The 12,337-nt window shown below is 39.7% G+C and overlaps 1 protein-coding gene across 5 annotated transcripts in view; it reads left to right on the top strand.

Moving 5' to 3' along the window:
- Positions 1–12,337, top strand: part of KIF16B (kinesin family member 16B) — a 290,550-nt gene that overhangs the window by 257,350 nt on the left and 20,863 nt on the right. For all 5 annotated transcript variants that reach the window (XM_019801572.2, XM_019801575.2, XM_019801573.2 and 2 more), the window contains one exon: positions 344–427. In XM_019801572.2, coding sequence (XP_019657131.2) covers positions 344–427 — 84 coding nt within the window. The remainder of the gene's footprint in view (positions 1–343; positions 428–12,337) is intronic.

Here is a 12,337-nt window from a genome sequence, read left to right as displayed (position 1 = left end):
AAGGAGGGGACTAGGAGAAGAACAAACTTGTGTTTTAACAAATAAAACTTGTGAAACGCCATCTGGCAAAGAGTCTGATATGTTGCCTGAGACAAAATATTGAGACTCAGATCTGTTTTTCCCTTGAGTTCCCGTCCCTCCTCATTTGACCATTGTGGAATCTTGCCCTGTCTGTTCGAGATCCCACAGTCGGTGCGTGACAAAGCAAGGGAGGACCTACCATCTTTAAACTTCCAACCTCTTCCTCTTGATAGCATGATAGCAACTCCAAATAATAGATTAATAAACACCCAGGGATCATTGGTATGATATTAATACGTCTCTTATAAAATATCTATTTCAGCTTTCTACCCTTGAGTTCCCTCCAAAGAAACTATTTGGAAACAAGGATGAACGTGTGATTGCCGAGAGGCGAAGTCACTTAGAGGTAACGGAATTAAGCTTTTCTTTCTCCGGGTACAAATTGTGCCATCTGATTGACCAGTGAGAATTGTTCCTGTTACAGACATCAGGGCTCTTGTTCACGGGTGTGAAGGTGCTGCTTCATTAACACCAGAGGTGGTGGCGGTGTAGATGAGAAAGTAACAGTATCAGTCTCCTTGAAATGTAAGCCCTTATCCCCCTCTGGTCTACAGAACGTTTTTCTGGGCTTGGAAGGAGATAACATTTATTCTAAGGGTTAGGAAGCAGGCTGCGGGTGAGAACTAACTATTCACAGAGACAGATGGTCTGCAATACAGAATGAGGTACAAAAGCTTGCTGCAAAAAAACTTGCATTAATTAACTGAAGATATATAGTATTGCATTATTGTTACTTTTTTGAGAGAGCTGGAAGCAAAAAGACACATACCTATTTTGGTCATGGTTAGGTTTTGTTTGGCTTATTTTAATCTCATCTTCTGAGCCGGCTACATATAGAACTTTGGTTCAACACAACTGTTGTTTTCCAAGTGCCTCATGCCCGTGGGCATTGTTGGCTGCTTTGTATGGTTTGTATTTCTTTTCCAGGTAGAGTTGCTTATTTGGTTGGAATCGGATGCTAATGGGGCTGAGTCTTTGTGCCAAGGCACGGTCACCGGTGTCCTGGGTGGGATCTCTTGCCACCGAGGTGGGCAGGATAAAATTACAAATCGCTGACTGCAGTCTCCTGTCAGCAAGCTTTCAGGGGGCCTCTCAAAGTCCGCTTTGCTACTTCTTTAAGAGGGATAATAATAAGACCTATTGCAAGTGAAATCAAGTAAGAGAAGGCCCAAGAGAGCCCCTTCTGAGTGGTGAAGTGCTACATAAAAATTCTGTATTATTCTCATTCCTCCTGACAGCCAGTGTGACTTAATGCCAGGGATTAGGGAAACATCCAGAGGCTGGGGGGTCCAGTGAGACCAAAAGAGGGGGAGAAGTGGAAAACAGAGAGAAATGGAAAATGAGGAGATTATGGTCCATGAGGGTTTTGAGACCCTCATCTAGAACTGCTCTGAAGGAAGAAGAGTTTCAGGGGATAGCATGCTTCCTGGCATTTGAGTGCCACTGTGAGAGTGACATGTTTGAAGAGGACCTGGATCTATGAAGTCTGGGCCTTGAATGAGTCATGGCAGGTTTCTAAAAATCATTCTGTGCATTGGCATGACCCTGACACCCAACTGAAGAACTTGCCTTCAAGGGAAAGATTAGCGTGGTGAGCCTGCTCGATTAAGTTCTCTTAAAGGTCTGATTGTATCATATAAAAAATGTAAAAATAAGGATAGTACTGGGATGGGTTTCTTTACCTACCCTTTACTTGCCTCACCTGTCTAGACTTGCCTTTAATGGCAACGTGGAGGATGATAGGCTATAAAAACACGTGTGTAAACCAACAGGAAAGAGACCGTTGTCACCCCTAGCTTCTTGGAGCTCCAGTTAAACTCACGTGGCGCCTGGCTGTGCCACAACAGATGGGGCGTCCTGTGTGGTGTTCATGTGTGGGCTCTGCCCATTCTAGCTTCCGGGGTCAGAGCCCAGCTCAGGTCCTCTTTCGTTCTTGGTATTTAGGTGGACCCATATTTGTTCCTTCAGTCTCTCTTCCCTAATCACTTAGCCCTACTAAAGCCATCAACTGTCAATGAGCGGAGTTCTGTGTTAACATCTCTGCCTATACAAGGACCCCTTCCATCGCCCGTGACTGTTAGTTACCTGTGACGTTAGCCTTAAAGAATGGATCCCACACCTCGTGGAAATAGGCACTTACGTTTTAAATTAAATGTGTTTCACCAAACGTTGATGGTTAAATCTTAGAGTATCATGTCCTTTTCAAGAGCGAGTGTAATTCAATTTCACTTTAATGGAATATTAATCTGAGATTCTTAAGTTAATTTCCCACGACTATTGTGACTTTATTTTTTTTAATCTAACATCAGAAGTCACCGTTTGATTTAGTGTATTTTCATGTGAAAATTAACATAATTACTTTCCCTGAATTTCCTGTTCAATTTAGTTCAGTATACATTTATGTAATTCCTAATACATCTTGGAGACAGTGCTAGGTATTAAATAGAGTATAAAGAGAAATGAGACATTTCTTTCCCTCCAAGAGCATATATTTAAATTTCCTATATGAAACTTTACCTAGAGATAAAATTAAATACATAAACATATACAGAAAAATGGATTTCAGTAGACCACATTTGAGCTAATACACACTGTTATACGTAGTGTTTGTTCAAAAGGAATTGTCTGACTGTTTTTAAAATCCAGACATGCAACTGTGCAAACCTCCTCACCCTGAGTAGGTTTATAAAGCCGTGTTTAAGCAGGCATTCATTGTGTTTTGATCTGCCTTTCTATTAAAATGTGTCTAAGATTTGGACCTTGTGTTTAAGTTTATCAGCAGAAAGTGTAAAATATTTTCATCTTAAAAACATAGACACTATGTTGTGACCACATTATATAACCTGTTACAATAATTATTTGTAAAAACGACAGGTAGTAGTAGGACTTTCTAACTGTCATGAGATGTTTTCGAGACTGATTGTCTCCTTTGGAAGGAGTGGTTATTAGCTGTGCGTGCGTCGGTGGTAGTGTGAGCGTGGGAGCCCGGGGGGTGTGGCACTGAGTATACAGCGCCATAAAAGGCAGGAGCAAGTGAGAAGGTGACAATGGTTAGGGGAGGGGTAGAAATATGACCTCCGGTGCTCTCACTGATAACCTCCTACATGCTCCCCCCACACAAAGTTATCGGGCCAGCTCTAGTTGGCATCTCATGCAAGCCCACTCAGCACTTTTGCTCACAAAGAGCCATAGAATCTTTGAAGGTTTGTAAGATGGGAGGACCTCCCTCTGGCTTCCCTGGTGGCCCTGGAGGAACCATTTCAGTGTGGGTGTGCTTGTCGTGGGCGGACCCTGCCCTCCGGCAGTCAGAGGATTCTGATAGCAGCACCCCCCAGGTGTGACATGCCTCCCAGGCTCATACATCCCTTCTTGTAACTTGGACAGCAGCCCGGAGACATACGTTGGCAGATACAATAGTGAAGGTGACAGGAAATGAATACATCAGTCTCTGCCTGATGAATTATTTTGAGCAGAAAGGTTCTTTTTACTATACTTGAAGCCAGATACCATTAACATTAGGTTGAACCATAGAAATTGCCATTGTTGTAGGTCAGAATGGTGCAAAATTGGCAGCATCATATGCTTCCACATAATGCTACTGTTATCTCCCATTTCCTAGGTGTTTACTGAGTACCGGGCATGAGTGAAATGCTCGAATAACATGGTGTCTATTCCTCCCAGTTAGCTTGTGAGGTGAGCTCTATTCTCATCTCCGTTGTACAGGCAAGGAAATCAAGGCCTGAGGAGGATAAAGAAGGTCTTACACCTAGTCACTGACAAAGCCTCGGCTTGTCCTAGAGCGTCCTTCAAAGCAAGCCCCTCTCTTAAGAATCGGCACTAAGTTTGGAATGGAATTGGGTCTTCCCATAAAGAAATGTCTTTTCCTTTGAAGAAACATCTTCCAGGATTATACCATAATGTTAACTAAGGTCCCCTGCCTGATTATTTACTCTTAAATACCATTTTTTCATTCAGCAATTATCGAGTGCCTACTCTGTGCCAAGCAGTGTTCTACACTGAAAAAACTCTAGAACAACACAGTGTTCCTCATCTTTTTTTTTTCCTCTTCTCTTAATTGGCCATGGCGGTGAGAGTGACCTTTCATTATAATCTTGTCTTTTTTTGTTTAGGGAAAAATTCTTTTCATTAATTGTTGATTTTTAAATAGTCACGCCATGGCTCATCAAAGGTTCTGAATCTCAATTGCTTATGGCATTGTATATTTTTAAAGCATATCTTTAGCTTTGATGTCACATTATTCCAGTGCAGATTTATTTCCTATCTGAATTACTATAGAGCATCAACTCAGAATATCTTTAAAGAGATTTTTGTGACTTTAAACGTTACATGCATGTATTATATATAAAAAACAAATGTCATTTATTATTATATGTATATCCAAATGGCTATCAAATTGAGCTCGACTAAGTAAAGTGTGGTATGATACTTATTAACACGAGGGCTTAAACACAGCTCTAGAATATACTGCTTCTCAAGCTTCAGTGGTAATTATACTCCATCATTTATCAGTACTTTTGCAAAACGAATGAGAATTAATTACTAGAAACGTGAAGTGAAAAAAATGAAATAGAAAGGTCATATGAAATGCAAGCAGAATTCTTTTTTTTTTAAGATTGATTTATTTGAGAGAGAGAGAGAGAGCATGAATTGGAAGGGCAGAAGGAGAGGGAGAGAGAATCGCAAACAGACTCTCTGCCATGAGGCTGGATCTCATGACCTGAAGATCGTGACCTGAGCTGAAACCAGGTGTTGGATGCTTAACCAACTGTGCTACCCAGGTGCCCCCCTCACCTCCTCCTTTTTTATTTTATTTTATTTTTTTTTTACTACACATCGATTCAATAGACATGAAAATATTCTGTTAAACTGTAATACAGGTGTCTACAGCACGGAGTCCGTCTTGAGCAGCACTATTCTATAAATTCCAAGAAACCTCACCTCCACTTCCGTTAAGACTCCTGTCACTGTTTGGCTTGTGTCAAAGATATGTTTATGTTTCACACCTTCTCTGTTGTACTTTTAAGTTACTTGAAGGCAGCAGTCTTGACATCTCACTGAATTCTTAACCTCCCATGATATTTCACACATGCCTCACAGATTCATTGAATTATTCAATGAATATCAGAAAATTTGCCCACATTAGCCCCAAATTAATGAGTTTTTTTTTTGTTTTGCTTTTGTTGATTGGTGAGAGGTGCATTTTTGGTTACTAATTTCAGAGAACGTTATCATACACTTGGAGACATTTCTGGTAATCATCTTAATAGCTATCATTTCAAGGAGTGATCTGTAATTAATGAAAACAAGTGAAATCCTCTAAAACGATAAAGCTTTCCAGAATAATATAGCCACCTTTGGAAGTAAGAACCCGAGAGATTTCTAGGAATTTTTCTTGAAAGTACTAAGAGCATGCAGCAAGCCCAAGGCTACTTTTCTTCTTCCCCATTTTCATCTCCTAAGCTAAGGCTTATTAAGAAGAGTAAAAAGTGATGTGGTAACTAAGCGTGCGGGCCTTGGGACAGATCATCCAGTCTCGAATCCCTGTGCCCTTTTGGGGTTATTTAATGTCACTCGTTCAAGTTTCCTTATCTGAAAAATGAGGATAAATACCACCAGCAGCACCTTCCTAGAGCTGATCTTAGGATTGAAGGAGGTCATGTACATAACATGGACTCTGGTACAGAGAAGATGACCCCAGACTGCTGGGCGGTCCAATGATGGCTGTGAAGCTGCTGGTAATGGCGGTGCTGATGACAATGACAACAGTGATGGAGACTTTACTGCATGTTTTAGATGTGCTTGCGAGCTGGGGAAGGACAAAAGAGCACTGCCTGCCAGCAGCTATAATATGGAACAGTATGAGTATCTCAGTTTGTCACATGTACGGGAAAAATCCGCAACTGAGGGCAAAGACACCGACATGATGGGGATATTCTTATTCATGGTGACACCTGGAGGATACCAGGAGTCTCCCACTGTAATGCCAGCCTTTCTTTCAACCTGTAAAATTATAATCTGAAAACTAGAAGTGTCTTCTGATGGTTTAATCATAGTCAAGCTGTTCTCCATTGTGAAAAAAGAGACGAGGCGCAGGATCATTACGAAATGAGCTCACTTCCTCCACAGTTCCATAGCTTCTGTTCCCACCTGGTTAGTTGTCTTTGCATGGGTCCCAGGTCACTGACTGCAAGACTGTCCACCATGGGGTCCCCAGCTGACACCTTTTGTAGCTCCTGGGCTTCTGCCCCTGAAAAAGTAGACAGGTGTCAGTGCCTTTCAGCAGAAACCCCAGAAATATACCTCTTTTTCAACAATGTTAGATTTATTGATTCACTGCACTAAGGAAAGACACATACAATGCGAAGTATGGCGGCATCCCAGCAAAAAGGTGTTACAAAGAAACAATAGGATTTGGCCTATTTTAGGTGATTTCAGGGAGAGTGAAAGGAAGTGGGGCTTTGCTCTGGACTGGATGCTGGGCTGATACTATGCTTGGGTGTCTTTGTAATTCTTACCTAGAAGGCAAGAAGAGAGTGATGTTAAAACTATGGTTGATAAAAAAGCAGTCACCTATATGAGCCAGAATAGGGGGATATTTGTTCATATTCATGATTTGAACAATATTCACACTTTTGTCTGTGTCTGGACATGATTATGGAGTGGTCTTTGTATGTGTGTGGCTCCTTGAGGATCAGAGCAGACTTGCCTGGTGTTAGTATTCTTTGAAATTGTTTACGATTGACAAGAGAACACTACAACTTAGCTGTGAGTTCCAGGTCAGCTCCTAGCTGCTTTTCTTTCCTTTCCTTTTTCTTTTTCTTACAATAAAGGGATCCCCAGAGTTTATAGGTGTTATCTTTTCTAATGGAAACAGTGCACTAAATGAAGAGTTGTTTCCAAAAAAAGTCGTGGTAGTTCAAATGCCTTTTCTACCAAATATAGGCATTAGTGGTGGTTGTCAGTATTGATGCCACCACTACTGCCCCCCCCCACCACTGCCAAGAGTCACTTTTCTGGCTTATGGTGTCTGCGACACATACAGTCTGGTTTTTCTGACTAACAACAGGGCCTCAATCTACTAGTTTTATGTTAGTTTCAAACCTTCAATTTCTTTTTTTTTTTTCTTCTGGCTATATTTGTAGAAATCTTCCTTGTTTCCTAGGACAACCCTAGCTGGCATTATCTTGTTTATCTTCTTTTCATCTAGATTTGCATTTGGTGGGCAGCTTCTTTTTTTTTTTTTTTCCCTTTTATTTATTTATTTATTTTTAATTTTAATTTTTATTTATTTTTTTGATGTAAAGTTCGATGATTCATTAGTTGCGTATAACACCCAGTGCACCATGCAATACGTGCTCCTTACTACCCATCACCAGTCTATCCCATTCCTCCACCCCCCTCCCCTCTTGAAGCCCTCAGTTTGTTTCTCAGAGTCCATAGTCTCTCATGCTTCATTCCCCCTTCTGATTAGGGGTAATCAAACCTTCAATTTCTTTTTTTTTTTTTCAGGTGGGTAGGAGCAGTTTTAATAAGCAAAGGGAACTTACATATGAAACTTGTCTTGGGTGGCAGCAAGACCAATGGATCCCTGCACCCACCCACCCAATCCTAAAAGTTTATAAAGAGGCCCTAATCAGGGGCACCTGCCTGACTCAGTCAGTTAAGCATCCGACTCTTTTTTTTTTTTTAATGATTTTTTATTATATTATGTTAGTCACCATACAGTACATCCCCGGTTTCTGACATAAAGTTCGATGATTCATTACTTGCATATAACACCCAGTGCATAGAATTGTTGGGTTTAGACATCTTATAGGTTGAGCCCTTTCAGTTTCCAAAGTAAATTTCAGGAGGTAAAAATCCTTGAGTTTTCGCATTCATTTAGCCATCTTAAAGATATCTAGCAATTCTATGCTTAATTTAACATCTTTTCCATCAACATTCTGCTGATCTTACAAAATGGATAATGGTCGAACCATTATCAAACGTAGGCAGAGATTTAAGAAATACTTCTCACAAAGGACCATTTTCTTCCTCATTAATGTTTTTTCTTTTGTCCTTCTGGTTATCTGGTTATTCGCATTAACTGTTTTTTGTTATTAGTCCATTGCCACCATCGTCAGTAGCAAAGTATTTTCGAAGGGGGTTAAGCGACTGTCACTGCGTCGTTAGAGGAGACTGAGCCAGTTTGGCAGCTGTTCCACGTTGGTGCTTCGTGGAATTGGGAGAACTTTAAGTGCTGTGATCCTGGGGCTAAGATTCGGAAAGGAGATAGAAAACTGTGTGGAATTGGAATAATGTGGAAGGCTCTAGAGTCAGACCTAGGCTTGATCCTGTCTCTGTGATACACCAGTATCTGTATGAACTTGGCAAGTTTCTTCCCTCTCTGAACTTCATTTTCTCACCTACTCTGTAAAGTTATTGGAATTACCTGAGAAATCATATATGCTAGCAGTAAGCCCTGCCATAAAGTGGGGAGAAGGAAGTATGAGAAAGAATGAACTCCAGAGGCAAATGCTTGTCAAGCCTTTTTTGGAATTGATAAACCATTATGGCAAAATTGCAGGATACCAGGTTAAGACCCAGTAGTCAATTGCATCCCCATATACCAATAATGAACAAGTAGAATTTAGAATTAAAAACACAGTATCATTCACATTAGCACCCACAAAAATTACATACTTTGGAAAAATCTAACAAAATCTGTATAAGATCTACATGAGGAAAATAAAACTCTGATGAAAGAAATCAAAGAACTAAACAAATGAGATGTTTCATGTTCGTGAGTAGGAAGACTCAATGTTGTCAAGGTATCAGGTCTTCCCAACTTGATCTATAGACTCATTGCAATCCCAGTCATAATCCCAGCAAATTATTTTGAGAATATGGACAAACTGACTCTGAAGTTTAAATGGAGAGGCAAAAGATCTAGAATAGCCAATATAATATCGAAGGAGAGGAACAGAGTTGGAGAACTGCTACTACCAACTTCACGACTTACTAGAAGCCATAGAAATCAAGACACAGTCTGTTATTGGCAAAAGAATAGACAAAGAAGTCAATGGAACAGAATAGGGAGCCCAGAAATAGACCCATAAATATAGTCAAGTGATCTTTGACAAAGGCACAAAGATAATACAATGAAGCAAAAATAGTCTTTTCAGCAAATGGTGTTGGGACAAGTGGACATGCCAAAGGGGGAAATGATGAATCTACACATAGACCTTACATCCTTCACAAAAAGGAACTCAAAATGGATAATAGATATACACATAAAACATAAAAGTATGAAACTCCTGGGAAATAGCATAGGAGAAAACCGAGATGACCTTGGGTATGGTGATGACCTTTTAGATAAAACATCAAAGGCACCATCCGTGAAAGAAATAATTGATAAGCTGGAGCTCATTAAAATTGAAAACTTTTGCTCTACAAAAGACAACACCTAGAGAATGAGAAGACAAGCCACAGACTGGGAAAAAATATTCGCAAAAGGTATCTGATAAATGACTCCAAAACCAATGAACTTTTAAAATTCAGCAGTAAGATGATGAAAAACTCAATTAAAACATGGGCAAAGGGGCACCTGGGTGGCTCTATCGGTTGAGTGTCTGACTCTTGATTTTGGCTCAGGTCATGATCTCAGGGTCATGAGATCGAGCCCCACATCTTGCTCTGCTCTCAGCAGGGGTCTCCTGGAGATTCTCTACCTCTCCCTCTGCCCCTCCCCCCTGTGCTTGCACACACTCTCTCTCTCAAAAAAATAAATAAATCTTTAAAAAAAAAAAAAGTACGAAGTCCTGAAAGACACCTAACAAAGAAGACATACAGATGGCAAGTCAGTTTATAAAAAGGATGTTCATCAACATCATGTCATTACGGAATTGCAAATTAAAATAACAGTGAGATGCCTCTCCATACCTATTAAAATGACCACTGAGTGCGTCAGAGGGGAGGGGGGTGGGGGGATGGGCTAGCCCGGTGATGGGAATTAAGGAGGGCTCATATTGCATGGAGCACTGGGTGCTATACACAAACAATGAATCATGGAACACTACATCAAAAACTAAGGATGTGCTGTATGGTGACTAATATAATAAATAACTATTATTAAAAAATAATAAAAAAGTAATAAAATGACCAGAATCTAAAACACTAAGGACATCAAATGTTGGTGAGGATGTGGAGCAATAGGAACTCTCATTCATTGCTGGTGGGAATGCAAAATGATACAGCCACTTTGGAAGACAACGCGAAAGTTTCTTATAAAACTAAAGACGCTCTTACCGTTCAGTTCAGCAGTTGCACTCCTTGCGACTTGCCCGAATGAATTGAAAACTTATGTCCGCACAAAAACCTATACGTGAATGTTTATAGCAGCTTTATTAATTAACTGTCAAAACTTGGAAGCAACCAAGTTGTCCTTCAGTAAGTGAACGGTACATCATGGTACATCCAGAAAGTTAAATATTGTTCAACACTAAAAAGAGACAAGCATTCAAAGCCATGAAAAGACATGGGGGAACCTTAAATACATATTACTAAGTGAAGGAAGCCAACCTGAAAAGGCTGTCTATTGTAAGATTCTAACTATATGACATTTGGAAAAGGCAAAACTACAGAGACAATAGAAGGATCAGTGGTGACTAGGGTTTAGGGGGAAGGGAGGGATGAATGAGTGGAACACAGAGGATTTTTAGGGCAGTGAAACAACTCTGTATGATACAACACCAAGAGTGAACCCTAATGTAATCTGTGGACTTTGGGTAATGATGTGTCATTGTCAGTTCATTGCTTTATAACAAATGTCACATTCTGGTGTGGAATTTTAATAGTGGCTAAAAAATTTAAAATAAATCATCATGCAATCACGTCGTACATTTATAATTTCCTTCCTTTCCTTCTTTTTTCTTCTCATTCCTCTTTCACTTCTACCCTCCCTCCATCCTCTTATTTTTCCATTGTCCCTTTATTGCTTTGCTAAACAAAAAGAGGGAAGAAGAATTGATGGATGGGTTGGTGAGTGGATTTGACACCATTGCACATTTTTCTTAAAAGTGTGAGGTTAAACTGTTGTTAAAAGAAAGGTATTCATCCTCTAAGCAAATAATATTTTTCATACATATGTCATCCACTTTTAAGCAAGTGATAATTTATGTTCCATCAGGATTGGCTCACTCATTACTCTGAAACTTGAAAGTTCTATATTATCTGTCTTTACAAAGCACGATTTTTATTCACTCTTTCTTGCCAAACTTAGAGTAGATATCTATGTATGTATGAATCAGTGCTTTTCACAGTCTGCAGATTAATGAGGTGCCCATCCAAAGAACAATCTTCACAAATTAAAACATTTCAACACAGAAACAAAGAAGGAAATCTCTTGTAATCACATGCAGCCGTAAAATAAAGTTAAAGGCCACTTGGAATACTTATGCAATTGACAAATAGTTACAAAGATCCTTTCCCCCTGTAATTTTCATATATTACTACAAAAGCATTTTCACATTGATATTTGGTTCAGAGGACCTTTGTGCTCTTCTCTCTTGTAGTATCACTTGGGATATTCTAAGTGACCTATTATTATGTTTAATTACACAGTATAATTTGTAAAGAGTTTTTCTTCAGTGTCACTTAAAAAAAAACACAGAAAACTCAATATAGGTTGCCCTTTTCTCTACCTCTTAACTTTCTCCTGTACTAAAACTAAATGTCCCTTCATTCTGTCAGTTTAGTGTGATGAGCCAGAAGGACTTGAGCACATTCATTTTAGCACCAAAGTGTGGTTAGAAATTCTCATGGAAAAGAGGAGAACATATTCATGGAAGGACATGACAGTTCTTGTTGGTAATCTTTGGCAATTCTTTGCAACCCATTCTGGTTCGAAAGAGGATTTGGCTTTCCCTAAGAGTGTTGTGTTTGTTAATATCAGGTGTTCAAAGACTTCTTCATATCAAAGAATGCCGTCCCATTACATCTGCACATTCCTGTCCTGTGAAGGTTTATGCAACCAGCTCCAATGGGACAAATACCGATGCATTAAAGAAACTTTGAAATAGCATGATATAGAAATCAATGACCTATTACCTCCTTTTTTCACTTTATTTCTCATGACAATATTTACAAAACCAAAAAGAATAATGTAATAAACCCCACTACCCCAACTGTGCCCTCCCATATCACCCAGCTTCAGCATTTCATTAGCATGTGTCCAGTCTTACTTCACTTGTGTCCC

This window comes from Ailuropoda melanoleuca, chromosome 13 (assembly GCF_002007445.2).
Source record: "Ailuropoda melanoleuca isolate Jingjing chromosome 13, ASM200744v2, whole genome shotgun sequence".
In the NCBI taxonomy this organism is placed as follows: Eukaryota; Metazoa; Chordata; class Mammalia; order Carnivora; family Ursidae; genus Ailuropoda; species Ailuropoda melanoleuca.
The sequence above is the reverse complement of the archived record's forward strand: the minus strand, read 5'-3'. Positions and strand labels throughout refer to the sequence as shown.